Source organism: Talpa europaea, assembly GCF_964194135.1.
Source record: "Talpa europaea genome assembly, chromosome: 15".
NCBI classification, from domain to species: domain Eukaryota; kingdom Metazoa; phylum Chordata; class Mammalia; order Eulipotyphla; family Talpidae; genus Talpa; species Talpa europaea.
In genome coordinates, this window is record NC_140083.1 from 78,088,302 (window position 1) to 78,105,221 (window position 16,920).

Below are 16,920 nucleotides of genomic sequence, written 5' to 3' on the forward strand. Positions count from 1 at the left end.
GAGGTTGGGCCATGGACAAGGATTAGATTAAAATCTGCAAAGATGACCTTACTTACTAAGTTCCCCACCTGCTGCAGACCCAGGTCAATTGCAACATGGCTGGAGTTCACTGCTGAGTCCTCCTAACACTGATCACAAAAGGTTCTGCTTTAGTGTAATCCTCCCCCTGACCGCCTCCCCCGCCCCACAGGAACAGGGAGAGGGGAGAGGGGGGGTCACATGCTCTAGCGCAGGGCTGTGTGGGAAGCTTCTGACCTCAAGGTCAAGGCAGACACTGAGTCTGACCCTCTGAGCAGCACATCACACTTTTCTGCACGGGTCCTTCCAGGGGCCTTTGCCTGTCAGCAAAGCAGGTGCAGCCGTGCTCCCGGGAGGAGCGCCGTGCCTGCACTCACACAGAGGAGCAAAGGAGAAACAGGAACAGAACCACCAAAAACAGGAACGAATGGCCAGTGGTCTGCGAGGGAATCCTCACAGGCCACCCCACGACAAGGAGGTTCTGGTTCCCAGCCAGAATTCACCCTTCAAAGACCAAGCTAGCAAAGTGCTTCTTTAAATGACACCACAAACCCTCTCCCTCAGCACCCCAGCCCTGAGCCTGGGGCTCCGGGTGGGCCCCTCTGCCCTCCCCGTGACGTGAGCTATGGGGGACTGATGCACATGCACACAGTGGAGCCTCACGACCTGGGACAAGCACGTTCGCGTGTGGCAGGATGACAGCACAGTCACAGCGGTGGCTGCAGCCAGTGCCAAGGGACAAGTACAAAGTGCTGAGACTAGGGCTGGGGCCGAGCCCTAAGGAATCTGAAAGACATTCAGCTTGCTGGTGTTCTTGAGCGTCTGGCGCCGGTTGCAGAACCAGACCCTCACCACCTCCCGGTCATAGTTGAGCTCCTTAGCAATCTCGGTGATCTCCTGGCCCGTGGGCAGTGGGTTCTTCTCGAAGTAGGCGTTGAGAGCCTCGATGGCCTGGGGGGTGAAGGAGGTGCGGCGTTTGCGTTTCTTGGAGGGCTCGCCTCCCACAAACTCCATCAGGTTCTGCTGACCTTCCTGGTTCCGGAGCTCAGCTTCATTCAGCCACTTCTCCAGCACCGGTTTCAGCTTCTGGGCACTCTTAGGTGTGATGTCCAGCTTCTCGAACCTGCAGGGAACCCAAGGCCAGGAAGGGGTCGTGAGAATGTCTTAATCCCCAAAGCCACTGCCCTCTCAGAGCTAGTGAGGCCCACTAGGTGTCCCCCTCACTACTTCCACCAACACCCCTCAGGCTGGGCCGGGCCGGGCCTGACTCCTCAGTCTCTTCTGAGTCCCAGGTCGGACCAGAGAGACCATTCTCACAGCCTCGGTTCAGTGATGCAGTGATAACAGCGTGACCACTTTATGGGAAGACGAGCGAGATCTCTTGAGGGGTCATCTTGGGAGGCCTCCAGACAGCACGTGGATGTCCTGTGTGCTGCCCTCCTCCGGTGGTGCTCTCACAGCAGTGTCCCTAAGTCAGACCACCCAGGTGGGGCTGCAGAATCCCTCAGGGAGCTGACAGACAGGTGGGGCCTCTTGGCTACCCCCGAGTCATGCACTGGTTCTCATTCAGCCACCCATCCTTTGATAGTAACATCAGATCTGGTTCATACATTGCACACAGAAAAGTCAGCAATATCACTTCAGGGTTGTACCTTATGTGGGGGGAGGTGGGAGCATAATAGGAGTGAGGACAGGCTGCTGTGCAGAGCCAAGCCAGAACTAAAGGTCTCATTTTCGTAAAGAATTTCCTAGGGCCTCCCTGGTGGCGCAGCGGTTGAACGCTGGGTTGCGAAGCTGCCCGCTGCCTCTGCAGCACCGGTTCGATCCCCGGCTGCTCTCCGGCTGCTCCCCGGCTGCTCCCCGGCCACCAGAGGAGGGTCCCACATGGCGCGCAGACCTCTCCTGCTGCCCACTGCTCCCCTCAGCAGTGTACTTCGGTCCTTCTACCTGCTCTGCTCCCCGCTCTGGCTCTGGTGAATTCTCTCACCCTCCCGTGCTTCTGACTGTACCCAGTGCTTGTATAAATAAATAAATTAAATAAATCTTTAAAAAAAAAAAAAAAAAAGAATTTCCTAAGCTGTATTCCTTTTCCTGTAGAATTCCTGAATGGATTACGGTCTTGGTTTCCCCCCAAAAGACTCAGGCTTCGAGAATAAACTTCAGAGGACCAGCTCAGAAGGACCGTATCAGTCTTTGACTACTCCAAATGTTCATTCAACACTTAGAACACCCTTCCTCACCTCGAAGAAGGCAGGAATGGTGGGGGGATGGGATATCTGGAAAGAGGCCAGACACCTGGGATCGAGGGAGTGACTCATGACCCAGGTACCTCAGCTGGCCCTAAGCAAGCCCTGTCGGGGGCAACCTTACTCACCGGCAGATGGCTGACTGGCTGTAGGCTGGCCCTTCTGTCGCAGTCAAAGCCTGACCCACCTGGGTCTGTGTGAGGCCCAGAGAGAGCCTCCGGATCTTGAAGTTCTTGGCAAATTCCCGGATCTCTTCTAAGTTGATGCCATCCTCATCCAGACTTGTGGTATGTGGCTCTAGGCCAGAAGAAGGGACCAGAGGTGAATGTGTAAGACAGATAATCTTCACTACTTATTTAGCCCACTGGCCTAGTCAGGTGCAGTGGTGAGGGAGGAGCACATTTGGCAAAAGGCCTGTGCATCCTTAAGACCCTCAGGGGTGCCTGTCCCCAAAATAATCAAGACTTGGGGGGAGAGGGATCTAGACCAACTTGTATGGAGACAGGGGTCTACTTTAAAGTTGCTCCAGCTCTAACTGCTGATTCTTCCCCCATTTTCCCTATGCCTGGCCCCAAGCACACCTGTTGGCCATTCGCATTCCTCAAATACTGGGTGGGAGGTCACAGGAGAGGCAAGGCTTAGCTTCTCAGAGAAGCCAGCTGGACAGCCAGCTAAGCAGCCTGCACTATCATCATGCCTAGAATCCAACTCAACAGGAATGAAAATAAGAAAGCTAATCCCTGCATTGTGTATCTGCCCTTCCTCTTTGGACTCCAGCGTTTTTTGTTGGTTTTCTTTACCTCCCACCCCCTGAACTCCAGGGTTTTTATTAAAAAGAAAGGCTTCAAAAGAGGTCAGGGGGCCTCCCCGGTGGCGCAGCGGTTGAGCGCTGGGTTGCGGAGCTGCCCGCGGCCTCTGCAGCGCCGGTTCGATCCCCGGCTGCTCCCCGGTCACCGGAGGAGGGTCCCACATGGCGCGCAGACCTCTCCTGCCGCCCGCTGCTCCCCTCAGCAGTGTACTTTGGTCCTTCTGCCTGCTCTGCTCTCCGCTCTGGCTCTGGTGAATTCTCCCACCCTCCCGTGCTTCTGACTGTACCCAGTGCTTGTATAAACAAAACAAACAAACAAATAAATAAAAGCATGCCTCTATTAAAAAAAAAATTTAAAAAAACAAAAAAAAAACAAAAAAAACACAAAAGAGGTCAGGGTGCCTGAGTATTGCCTTTCGCCTTTTCCACAACCTTCTTCAGGAGCCACTTACTGGACACCAACTGGCTGACAGTAGGGGTCTCTGAGCAGGTAATTGGAATAGGAGCAGAAGGAGATGGCTTGGCCGCTGGGACTGGGCTGGCGATGACCACACCGGGCTGGGGTATGGCTGGCGTGGGCTGGATGGACTGCACCTATGAGAAGAGAGTCAGTAAGCCCCTACTGCCCACCTACCCAACTCAGGGGGTTAGAGTCCCTGGGTAGACCAGAGGGGCAGGGCAAATACAGGCACAAAGTCTTCACTCATTCAGCACATGCTTACTGCATTATCACCCACCCAATATAATGACCTCTAAAATAAGCACAGGGCCTCCCTGGTGGCACAAGGGGTTAAGCACAGCACTGTGAAGCTATCCTCAGCCTCTGCAGCACAAGTTTGATCCCTGGCCAGCCAGGGAGCTACCCACATGGTGCAGCAGACCTCTCCTGTCTCACCCGCTCCTCCCTTCAGCAGTGTCTTTCAGTCAGTCTGCCTATTCTGTTCCCCACTGTCTCTGGTGAATCCTTTCACTCCCCCACACCTCTGGCCTGTGCCCCAGTTCTTGCATGCATGCATAAAGAAATCTTTTTTAAAAAAATAAGCACAGCGACAGCCCTACCATAGTGTGGCCTCAAAGCCACACATGCAGGTCCAAGACTCTGGACCGGTTGGTATACTTGGTCAAAGTCCCAACAAATGTCCCTCCTGGAGACAACTGTCCTCAAAAGAGAAACCTAAACCCAACTTTAGAGTTCCAGGCCCCAGATGTCCATTAATAAGGAATGACTGCTGGGACCTCCCTATAAGATACCTGCACCCATTATAAACACATGGTATGTCTCCTAACTATTGACATGGAAAGAGCTCTGAGTTACAGAGCTAAATGGGGGTTAGGAGAGGGTGGGGGGGAAGTAAGGTGAAAAAACATTATGGAATAATTTCTTTGAAGAGCACATGTGAATTTCCAGGAAAAAAATCTTGAGCCATAAATCAAGCTGTCAACAAAAGTCATCTCTGGTGGTTAAACTAGGAGAGATTTTTTAAACTTTTTACATTTCACATCATATTGAAATTTTTATCAAAATCATGTATCGGTTCTAATCAAGAGAAACTATAAACCAAATTAATATTTTTAGTATGATTTCTGAAAAAAAGTTTCCTGTAAATTGCAAATTTCTCTGGGTTGGGTCCTGCAACCTGGATTCTAGCCCTATTAGCTCTCAAGGCCATTCTCTCTTCGGGGGCATTTGCCTAAGTTCAAAGCTGCCTGCCTCCTGCTCCAACTGTTTATACTGCCTCCTAACAGACAACAAAGACTCAAGTTTCAGAACAGTCCATTTCTTGGTGCCACCTGAACAGATGGAATTTATAAAAAAACACTCATCTAATCAGTCATTCCCAGCTAGAAACTCTTCCTTGACTCCCCACTACCAAATAACAGCGACAACAACCAAAACATTATTTTTAAAGAGCTTTCTGGGCACCAGAGGGTTCGTTGCCTTAGGCCTAACTTCTCCTTTAACATTCATAACTTTCTGGAGTTGGTACTCTCATAGTCTCCACCTTACAGATGAGGTGAAGGGGTTATTCATAAAACTGGGAAGCAGCAACCACACTTGAGAATGTGGCCTCTCAACATCATCTGAGAACGTTTTAGAAATTGAATTCTTGGGCCTCCCCGGTGGTGCAGTGGTTGAGCGCTGGGTTGCGAAGCTGCCCAAGGCCCCTGCAGCGCAGGTTCGATCCCCGGCTGCTCCCCGGCCACCGGAGGAGGGTCCCGCATGGCGCGCAGACCTCTCCTGCCGCCCGCTGCTCCCCTCAGCAGTGTCCTTCGGTCCTTCTGCCTGCTCTGCTCCCGGCTCTGGCTCTGGTGAATTCTCTCACCCTCCCGCGCTTCTGACTGTACCCAGTGCTTGTATAAATAAATAAATAAATCTTTAAAAAAAAAAAGAAAAAGAAATTGAATTCTTAAGCTGCACTCCAGAACTACTGAAAAAGAAACTGGGTGGGGCCCGGGAATCAGCATTCCAACAAGCCGTCCAGGTGGCCCCAAGTTACCCTCAAGTTTGACAGCTCCAACTTGGCACACTGTGCTTCTTCCTTAAAGGTAGAGTAGTCTCAGGGGTGGGGGCGGAGGGAGAAGCAAATATTGTTTAAAAATGAACAATGATGTAAAAAATTAAAAAAAAGATTTGTTAAATTCCTCAGGATCATTAAACAATTCAGTTGTGAAGTCTTCAAAAAAAAAGGTAGAGTACTTTCTCATCCGACTCAGTCCTTTATATGAGTTCAATGAGCCTCCTCTAGGAAGCCTGCCAAACCCCAGTCTGTGGATCTTCCTCATCTGGGTTCCCGAAGCACCTATCATGCCCCTATCACAAATGGTCTTTGTCACACTGACTTGTAATTGCCTCCACCGCTGGCCTAGCTAGGAAGGCCCTCTCCTTCATCCCTCTCTCTACAGCACCTGGAGCACAGCAGGCACTCAAAGACTGAATAAATGAGTAACCAAAATCGCAGTGGAGCGGAGGGGTACGGGTAGAGGGCGGGGAGATGAGAGAAGGGGGTACAGAGCTGACCTCCCAGGCCTTGTCCAGCAGCTTGTTCATTCTGGAGCTGATCAAGGCCCAGTTTACTTTGACCACGTCCTCCCTGGCCTTCTCGGAATGGTGCCAGTCTCTGAGGGCACGTGTACATGTTTTGGTGTGTGGGGCAGGGGGTCAGGTGGGTGCTGTTTTCCTGGGCAGAGCAAGGATGACACACATGGGCCTTCTACACTGGGACCTCACCTCACTTTGGGGAGGTGCCCTGATTTCCCATGGGCTTCAGAAAATAAAGTTACTCTGCCTGGAGCCCAGAGGGAGTCAGCTCATGCCAGATAGCACTGCCTACCTCCAACCCCCAACCCTGCCCTTGTACCTCACTCTTAGCTGGGCACTCAGGCGTGCTTGGCTTCCGGACAGCCACGGGCGGAGGCAGGGGGCTGCTGGCCAGGGTCGCAATCACCTGGCCTTGGGCATTCAACAACAGCTGTGGGGTCACAGCCTGGACCTGCAGGCTTTGGGCTGGTGCTGGGGCCGCCACACTAGCCGAGTTCACTACCCACGGAAGTGTTCCAATAACCTGGGAGGAAACAAGGCAGGGACCCCAGGTGTGAGGGCAGTGTCCAGTTCCACCCCCAACCCAAATTCCCGCCCTGGCAGGAGGAGGGACCTAGACAATTCATCTAATCCTTCTGGACTTCACTTTTCTCATCAGTAAAGTGAAGGCACCACATTCCAGGAGCTGCTTCCTTAATTCTATTTCCAGAGCTTTGATGGAGCAGGAAGAGGCCTGCATTTGACTCAGACAGCCCTGGATGTAAACCTCGGCTCTGCCATGGTTTATCATGTGGCCCAATTTCTCCGAACCTCAGCCTGCAGAATGGGAATAAAAATCTCCACCAGGTAGATCTAGCTATACTCGAAAGGAAGTGAGATCATGTATGGGACAGCACCTAGCGCAGAACCTGTCACTAGGCGAGTGCTCCACCAATAAACCCCCAACTAAAGAGAGCACCTCTGGGGCCCCCCCAGTGGCTGAGCGCCACCACACCAGAGGCAGGACGGTGTTTGACATCCTGTCTGCGTTTCTATGACCCTCAGCCCAAACTGACCGCCCCCCTCAGGCTTTTCAGCCCCCACCCCTCAGCCTTTGACCACTTGCCTGTCCCTGAGCGTTGGTGAGGATCTGACTGCTGATCCCCGGCATGCTGGGAATGGCGTTGGCAATGACCGGAGTTGTAGTGAGGGAGCCCAGGATCTGGGTCTGTCCCCCGAGGGAAGCAGCACTGATCTGTGGGTGGAGGAAGAGCCTTGCTCAGAGGCCAAAGGGTGAGAAAGAGCCCAAGGCAGAGGGAAGAAAGCTGGGGGCCTGGGGCTGGGGAGAGAGGGATGCTGGGCAGGCGTCAAAGGTGGGCTGCAAGCCCATGTCCACCAGCTGAGAGTATCCAGAGCTAGGGGCCAGCAAGAAGGGTGGGGCCACAGTCATGGAAGAGTAACTCTGGCTAATCTTTCGGGCTGGGCCTGGGAGGGCACAGGAGCCAGACTGGAGCGCCTGATGTGTTTCTAGTCACATCGAGCAGCTCCACTGCCAAGCCAAGGGCCCCCTCAGACAGATACTGGTGGGGGCTGCGAGCCTCTAGCTCCACTTTAGTGACACTTCGTAAGTTTGCAATCTCCGGACATCACCCCACCCTCCAAGGCTGGTCCAGTGGTTCAGGCTCTAGAGAACTGGCCTAACCCTCTTGGCAGAGGGTGTCTGCTCTTGTCTGGGATGGACGGGTGGGCAGCGGCAAGGAGCAGGCCTCAGAGGGAACCCATCTCTGCTGGTGTGTTGGAAAAGAGTCGCATTCGGGGGCTGGTCCTCCACCTCCTTCCTCCCCTTTAGGAAGGGTCAGCGCCACCCTTGGCCCGGGATCCAGTCCTTCCCTGGTCAGTCCTGGGTGAGGGCAGCAGCTTACGATTCCCGGGCTAAATGCGAAGCCTGCAGGCTGGACGGTGATCTGTGGGGGGGTGTCCACCGGCTTGGGGGTGGGGGCAGTAGCGGCGGCAGCAGTGGGCTGCGGTAGGATGGCAGGCGTGGTCTGCAGGAGCGGCTGGGTCTGGAACAGCGGCTGGGGCTGGGCTGGTGGCCGGGACTGGGCGGGCGACGAGGCCTGCACTGGTGGGGCGGCTTGTACGGGTGCTGGGAGCGCGGCATTCAGCACGGCAGCTGCTATGGAGCAAGGCAGAGACAGGGGTGCTCAAATGCCTAGCCGCAGCCCAAAGCGGCTCCAATCCCAAGGGATCTGGCACAAGCATGAGGGGGGCCGGGCAGTAGGGCAGGGGACAGACAGCTGTGGCTCCCTTGATCCTTGCAGGCACATGTCAACATCGCTCATTCCCCCCTCCCGTGGGCCTGGAGATGTGTAGGTTCAAAACCAGAAGTTGAATCTTCTTGCAGTCATTCTCAGGAGGCTGGTCATGGGGTGAATTCTGGCGTGGGGGGAGAGGGGCAGTCTCAGACATCTGGCTGAAGTGAGAGAGGCCTCCTGGGCCAGCACGGTGCCATGGCCTAGAGTCCCGAGGTGGTGCAGCAGCTCTGTGGCCGGACGCCTGGGTCACTGGATCCAGACTCCAGGGTTGTCACCCTGGGTGGGCCGTGGGTTCTGAGTCCAACATGGCAAGCACGCGTGCAGGGATGGTGTGTAGGGTGGTAGGGGGCCTGGTGCAGTCCTGGGGAGAGTTGCTGTTACCTTGGAGACCGGCTAAAGGTGGCTTGAAAATTCCCCCCGTAGGAGAAGCAGCGGTCAGTCCTGGGAGGGCAGCCACGGTTGCTGTAGGAATTGTCCACACGGCCAGCCCCTGCTGACCAGCCACTTGACCTGCAATACTGATGGGGATAAGAAGAGGTTGAGTAACTGCCCCTGCTGGAACCATAACTCCTGTCAGAACTGTGGCTAAGTTTTCCTGAGTCAAGACCTGCAAAAGCAAACAAGATTTCAAAAAGAAAAGAAAAAATAAAAAATCAACATCGACGGCACAAACACTGGGTCTCTTAGACCCAGTTGAGCACAAATAAAGCATTCTGAGGGCAGTGGGGGAAAGGCCACGTGAGGGTGGGGAAGAGACGAGCTCCTAGCTGGAGGCCCAACCCTGAGGGGGTGCTGGACCTCAGGATTCTGCTTGCAGAGAAGCAGCCCAGATTGGGGTAGGGCCCACTTTGCTCATGGGACAGGAGAGGGTGCAGAGGCCCCTTTCACCACAGACTGCTGCCTCCCAAGCCCTTCCTGGCTCTTTGCTCCCAGGACCCATGCTGTGCTTTGTGGTCAGGGAGCTGGGGACGGGGCCATTTGCAACCAAGTGGACAAGGGCCCACAGAGGCCTACAGGATGCTCCGATGGAGGATATACTCCTGGGGGCTGCCTCAGAGATCCATGCAAGTGGCAAATGGCCACAGGGAGCTCAACATGCCTGGAGGATCCCAGAAACAGCTTCTCTCTGCCCTGGGTCAGCCCCCTGGCTCTAAGTGAGGCACGGTGCATGATCCATTAACTCTTGCAGGCATCCACTGGAGAGGCTGACAAGGTTATCATTCATTTAGCTATTAAACAGTAAGGCAGGGGGCATGAAAGAGTTAATGTCGTCTCTGCGATCTCTGCTGGACCTCAGGTGAGTGACTACCTGGCAAAGGCAGATCTACTTTTTGCAAGTGAGCCTGATCTGGGACAGGGATGAGGCCAGGGGTGCCTAGTAGGAGATTCCCTCCCTCAAGTCACAGCCCCTTCCCGGGAAGGTTCCAGATCCCATGGACAGCCCACCTTAGCTGTCCCATGCCTTGCTCCTGCCCACTGCCCTCTGTTCAGCTCCCCGGGTGGCCCTTACCTGGGGGGCAGCTTGAACAGCCAGTGGTGTCAGAGTCTGCGATGCCTGAGGTTGGCTTGGGGCTTGGCTGAAGGTGGCAACGGCAGGGGCAGGGCTTGGAGGGATCCCAGGGAGTGACTTCACTTCATGTGGCATTAAGAAAAAGAGGACAAGGAGTGAGTCTGGTGTGAGTGAAATGTCTTGTTTGCAGCTCGAAGTAGCAACTCTGAGCCTCACACTGTATTTCTGCATAACCTGAGACCAGTCACTAGTCTTCCCTGGCCCAGAAGGCAGCTTCCTAGTGCTACTGGTGGGAGGATGGAGAGCCCTGTGCCAGCTCTGGAAGGCAGACCACCCTCATCCCACATCTAGACAAAATGAATGCAAGCCTTCGAGCGGCTGAGGGTCTGTCTCTCACTTCTTGGCCCATCAGACACGTCAGTAAAAGAGTCTGAATGAACGTGTGTCAGGAAGAGAAAGACCGTAGCTACACTCAATGGGAGCAGCTTGAAGCTCACCAGCAACTGGGTCATTGTTTACCTCTTCATTGGGCTATTTTTTGGAAACAGGTGCTGGCAAAGGGAAGAGGCAAAGATTCCTACAGGGGAGGCCCCGAAAGCGACAGGAAATCAGAGGTGTCTTTGCCACACTCAGGATCCCAAGGACTCTTCAGACCAGGCAGCTTTGCTCTGCCAGCCCCTGAGAGCTGAAATCCAGATGAGCAGTTTCTAAAGGAACTTCCCGTGAACCAGACTTTTTCACCTAGGTTATAGCTTCCCATTGCTACCTTGCTCTATCAGGTGTGGGGACCCTACGGGGAAGGCTATTCAAAACCACACAAGGAGTAGAAGAGTTGCTATTTAATATATGGTTAGGTGTCTATTTCCTGGGTGATGGGTATCAGACCAGGTCAGTGACCCCTCATAGATTTCTAGGCCCTAATCTAGGCCTGTTGAATCAGAATGTTCAAGACTGGAGGCGAGCAACCTCTCCTCTCTCTCTTTTTTTTTTTTTTTTTAAGATTTATTTTTATTTATTTATACAAGCACTGGGTACAGGCAGAAGCACGGGAGAGTGAGAGAATTCACCAGAGCCAGAGCGGGGAGCAGAGCAGGCAGAAGGACCGGAGTACACTGCTGAGGGGAGCAGCGAGCGGCAGGAGAGGTCTGCGCGCCATGTGGGACCCTCCTCATCTGGTGGCCGGGGAGCAGCCGGGGATTGAACCGGCGCTGCAGAGGCTGCGGGCCGCTTCGCAACCCAGCACTCAAACTGCTGCGCCACCGGGGAGGCCCTCCTCTCTCTCTTCTTTCTGTTAAACTCTCCTGTGATACAGCACACGAACAAAGTGGGAACCACTAACTTAGACACCCTCCACCCCCATGCATCCCCAGCCCATGTTTTATTCTGGAAAGGCAGCAACCTAACTCAGGACTACCGTTACAGATGGATAAGAAAATCCAGTTTCTCTAAGGAATTACAAACAACAGTAGAAAAGTTTTAAAATACTAAAACAAAATAGCAGATTTATCTCTGCTATGGAGGGAAGACACATTTCTAGCTATGGGGGAAAATTGCAGAAGATAAACTATGAAAATTTAAAACATTTTGTTTGGGGGAAAAGGTAATGAAACATAGAAAAGACAGAAAGAAAACGAGAATGTGACAATGGACATAAATGATAAAAGCTTAGCATCTAAAGAAATGGAATGTTCACTTTATTAGGATATGTTTCCAAAGCTGGACCATGGGGTCCAAGGGTTTGCATACATTAGAGTTTTTGTCACTTCCAACTAGACAGCTTTTCAAGGAGGCTGAGCCAACTCATGGGACCACCAGCAATGTAACTGCAGATCAGTGGCACCCCCTAGTCAAGCACTTTCCCTGTCATTGAAAACAAAATTTTGTATTTTCCCACATCATGACTTCCTTCTATACGAACAACTGATTTCTCTTCAAAAGAAATTTGAATGGCCACACCTCAAAGGGAAAAGAAATGTTTAAAAGACCATACAGGGGCCTCCCTGGTGGTGCAAGGGGTTAAGACACAACCTAGGAAGCTATCCGCAGCCACTGCAGCATGAGTTTGATCCCCAGCCAGGGAGATACACACATGGCGCAGCAGACCTCTCCTGCTCACCTGCTGCTCCCCTCAGCAGTGTATTTCAGTCGAAGTCTGCCTGTTCTGCTTCCCACTCTGTCTCGGGTGAATCCTCTCACCCCTCACACCTCTGGCCTGTACCCAGATCTTGTATGCATAAATAAATTAGTCTTAAATAAATAAATAAATAAATAAATAAATAAAAGACCAGTTCAGAGACATTCAGAGTCGCACTGTTCATGATGTGAAAAACCAGGCAGTTTGACAATAATCTCATCTGTGAATCTATGTCAATAAAGGAAACAGGCATATGAAATAGCAGGAGTCACACTACACTGCCTTGGTGGCCACAATTATGAAATATGTATGTGTGACAAGGACGAGATGGTAGTATTTTTCTGATGAGTAATGTAGGACGAGACAAATCACTAGTCTTCATCATGAAAGTTTCCACTAGTTTTGTTTTAAGAGGAAACACTTCTTAATATTGCCTACCTAAAAAGGTTCTACCAAGGCGCCACTCTAAGTTGACAGCTTTTTAGAAGGTACCATAAAATACCTACCTTCCTGGCTTGATGCTGACTACACTTCTTTACAGAGCGGATTTTCACGAAAGGCTTGAATACACAAGCCTCGAGGAGAAGGTAGGCACTAGCATCGGCACCCATGCTAAAGTGTAAATAATTAATTTAGGATCCATTTCTGAGAGGAGGTTTGGATAAAGAGCATAGTTAAGGCACCAAAAGAAATGAGATAGATTGAAGGGTGGAAAGGGATAAACCTCCCAAATTTTCTGAAACGATGTTCCACCCCCACAGTGGAAAGGAATAGAAATGGTGGCAGGAACATAGAGGCCGTGTCCTCCCTGCGTGTTCTCTAAAACACTGGTCCATGGGGGCAGGTACTGACCCACCCTGACCACAATGTGGGAGCAGAGTATTCCAGGTCAGGGGTAAATGTCATGTCTTTTGTGATTCCTTTATTCAAAAGGAGAGAAAAATAACCTAAGTTACTAGGGTCCGAAGTGAATCTGCATTCTGGTTTGCAGGTAGAGCAGGGATATGAAGTTTTCTTGTTAAGGAGCTGCTAATTCCCTGAAGCTTGTCTGTTCTCAATAGTGCTCTCTTGGCTCCTGCTCTTAGCCCAACCCCAGCAGCCCGGCTCTCCAATCTAGGGAGACAAGAGGAGATGCATCATGCAGCTCTGGGGGAAATGAGAAGGGCGGCTTCAAGCAAAAGATGTCTAATATGCAAGGTGTTAATGACTAAAGGGTGCCCTGTGCTTCGAGGGCAGTGACTGGTACAGAGCCCCAGGCTCCATTACAGCTCTGGCTGGTTCACAGGTATCCTGGGGATATCTGGGGGACATAATGGGGGTGCATCAGCCACATCCGTTCCCCCTGCAAAAGAATCAAACTCACTTCATCAATCTCAAGCTCAAAGGTCATCTTTGGAGAAGGATAGTACAAATAAGTCCACCAGGTTGACTTATGTAGGCCCAACTGGGAGTGAGGTTTGGGAATTCTCCAAGGTCCTACTTAACCCACATCTTTAGTCCAAGGTAGGTAAGATACCTTCCCATCTCCAGCTCCTGGCATGTCCCAGATCTGCCACAAAAGGTACTGAATTAGAAGGGCTGGCAGGATCCTGAAAGTCTAGTGCTCTCTGCATTAAGGTGTGGCCTAAGATGTGGTTTAGACCTAGGAGCCCTCTCTGTGGTTAATTCAACCCCCATAGTTGAGTCCTACTACTCTCCTCCAACTGCACCCCGATCCACCCCAGTTTACGTCTGTAAGTGACTAAAACCAGAACTAAAGTTCTAGGGGCGAGGAGTGTAGTATCACCCAAGGAGCTGACCCAAAGTACAGGCTGTTGCCAGAAGCTGTCCAGTGGAAAGAAAAACATGAAGACCCTAAAGCCACCTCGGCCCCAGCAACTCATACTAGGTCCCCAGGGGGAGCACAGGAAGGAACTCAGGTAGGACAATGCCAGATGTGAACAGTAGCCTCATACCAGTTGCCTCCGCAGAGGAGTTTGGGTTGTCTGACCCTGCTTCACCACCAGGCTCACTGGCTTCAGCTGGGCCTCCGCTCTGGGAGCCTTCAATGGCCACCCCCTCCAGTCCTTTGCCCTCCTCCTCAGCAGGGATCTGGGCATCCACTCCAACTTCCAGCACTCGAATGGTCTCATGGCCTGACATCACGATGACCTGCAAACAGAGGACAAGGGACACTGCTGTGGGGAAAAGCTGGCTGAGACTGGCAGGGGTCAGGGAATGGAATCAGAGCTTTGGGATACCAACCTTCTGTCCCTAGGACAGTGTGCCCTGTGAGAATTGCAGAGCCTGGGGAACCCTACAACCCCCTGACTCCAGGGAGTTCTCCCAAGTTTCAACATAAGAGAAAGTAGAGCTGATAACATAAGCTGGAAAAAGTCCCATGGAAGCAACCCCCTTAAGGATATTTCTATTGGCTCCCTCAGTGGGTCACAGTTCAGGGAATGGCCAGTGGCCTATCCCACAGACTTGCAAGGATTGCCTCCTGGCTACCAGGATACTGGAGTGTGGCCATGAAGACCTCACCACAGCATCCACAACTTAAGTGGGGCCAAGAAGCAAATCTTTCTTTATTTCCCTTGAAACCCTGGAGAAGTTCCCTCAAATATAAAGGAATGAAAAATGAATGAGCACTCCACAATGCTGAGTAACTTTTAAACCTCATGATTACTTTATTTCCAAGACTCCGGGACAAAGGCCAAGATTTCCTTGCAAGCTAACTTCTTGAAATTAGAGTCAGGAATCTTGAAGATGGAGCCTCTCCTCCTCCCACCCCTGGACTGAAGCTTTGTGCCCCGTGGTGCTGTGGCTCCAGGCATGCTATCTGCTCTGCCTATGTGCATGCTCTGACTCTGAGGGGGGCCTCTACACCCTAGGAACTACAGGCTGGGCCCTAGGCCTCCTCAGAGCATAACCCTGCTCAGCAGCCAACACTGAGCTCTTTACCTGCAGCACTGAAGTGCTTCTAATAAGGCCATCCAAGAATCAGGGACACGCTGTCTGCTAAACAGCTCTGTGTCCAAATGCCCCTGCCCTTGGCCTGTGCCCAAAGTCACTCCCACAACTCTTTCTTAAGCCTGAAAATTGGATCCAGCCAGAGATGCTAATGGAAGAGGTGACAGTTTGGCCCGTCAGGGGAGAATGACAGAAGTAACTCCCCAAAGCAGCTCCCTTTCTGACTCAAACTTGACCTCTAAGGGACTTCACACAAATTACATTTTAAGAGTTGTTAATCTTCATTCTCCTTTTAAAAATTATTTAATAAATGGCCCCTGCAGAAAAAGTAGAAAACGTGTATGTAAGGAGACAGAAGAAGAGTAAGTTACCCCGTGACCAAATCTTCCCCCCATGGGCTTATCCGTATTGGTACATTTTACGTTCACTTTTTAAAAGTCTCAGCTTAAATCCTCAAACTCAGTCCTTGAGAAATCCTAGCTGCCAACTACATCTGCAGAAGTGAAGTCGCCACGAACTTTGACAAGAAAGAAACCACGAGGGCTCTGTGGACTCTCCCCGCTTGCCCATGCCCTCTGATTCATCATCCTCTTCCTGCCCCGGAAGATACCTGCTCGTTGACAGTCAGAGACGACTCTGGCCCGGTGCCAGGATCCATGGTCCCTTGCTGACGTGGGTGACTCACGCTTTGTACATCCTGTGGGCAAGAAAGGGGGTGGGGAACAAAAGCCAATGTGACACCGTAATACACTGTTCACACCATCTAGAAAAGTCAGAATTGCAATGGCAAGAACGGAGAAACAAAGTTCTCCCAAGTTTCAACAGAAGTAGAGGAAGCAGGATTCTAAGAACTTAAAAATTAAAGTGTCTCGGCATCCCAGGAGAACCCATATCCAGGAACAGCCAAAGTGGCAAGAGGAAAGAGGGTCAGGTATCTGCCCCGAAGAGTTCCCCAGTCCAATAGGAGAGAAAAGACCTAGCAGAACCCAAGGCGACTCTGACCCAGACCCCCAGACCCCCAGGCACAGGTAATAAGCACTCTTGGGTATCCTGGTTTCTCCCTGAAAGAGTCTGAGCAGACTTCTTGGAAGAGGTGGTAAAGACAGGAATAAAACAAACAACAGCAGTATCAAACTTTAATGCATATGATGATCTCCAGGAGCACTAATTAAAAAGTGCAGAGCCCCAGGTTGTCCTGGACCAAATAACCCCAGAGAGTTTGATTCAGCAGGGGGATCCCAGTTTTCAGGTGATTCTATACGATGGCTCAAGGACCATGCTGTCCATTAACATTCCAGAGGGTGAAGCTGCCCTCCATTTGCAGTAAGGAGCAGTAGCCCCTGTGAGATACAGGTTGTCTGGCTGGAGCCACAGACCATAAAGTCATAAGAGATACAGATAACAAAGGCTAGTAGGCCTGGGCACTTACATAGAAAAGAAAGCAACTAACATTTATTTTGAGTACCCACTGTGCACTTTCTGTAATGCTAATCCACGTATTACTCAAGTCAGCTGGGCGCATTGTTATCACCATGTTACAGTGAGTCACTAAGCTCAGAAAAGTGTTCTGGATTCAGCACCTTCCCCTTCCTCATCCGCTTTCACCCAGGGTTGTCTGTTTCCTTTTAAAATCATTTAAATTGATTCATCTAACATAAAATTCACCATTTTAGCCAATTTAAAGTACATGGTTCAGTGGAATTGTTGTGCAGCCACCACCATTCTTCAGTTCCAAAACATTTTCATCACCCCAAAAGGAAACCCTGTGCCCATTAGCAGTCACTCCCTTTCCCTATGAACCCTGGCCCCCAGCAGCTCATTTCTTTTGTCTCTATGGGTTTCCCTAGTCTCAATATTTCATATGAATGTGCTCATACATATGTGGCCTTTGTGTCTGGCTTCTTTTACTTAGTAGAGT

At 51.5% G+C, this 16,920-nt stretch overlaps 1 protein-coding gene across 3 annotated transcripts; it reads right to left on the reverse strand.

The window, feature by feature from the left end:
• Positions 1-673: 673 nt before the first annotated feature.
• POU6F1 (POU class 6 homeobox 1) lies at positions 674-15,660 on the reverse strand (the record flags this gene model as incomplete). 3 transcript variants are annotated; one of them, XM_084255670.1, is made up of 10 exons in its annotated part: positions 674-1,141; positions 2,393-2,561; positions 3,525-3,666; positions 6,432-6,635; positions 7,218-7,346; positions 8,014-8,267; positions 8,788-8,916; positions 9,917-10,033; positions 14,006-14,201; positions 15,613-15,660. In XM_084255670.1, 10 exons carry the CDS (start codon positions 15,658-15,660, stop codon positions 796-798), a joined length of 1,734 nt encoding a protein of 577 aa, XP_084111796.1. In that variant the 3' UTR covers positions 674-795. The 3 variants fall into 3 exon arrangements, with proteins under 3 accessions (XP_084111796.1, XP_084111795.1, XP_084111794.1); XM_084255669.1 differs by having other exon boundaries at positions 8,788-9,013; positions 9,917-10,038; XM_084255668.1 differs by having other exon boundaries at positions 8,788-9,013; positions 9,917-10,121; positions 13,999-14,201.
• Between the last annotated feature and the right edge of the window lie 1,260 nt (positions 15,661-16,920).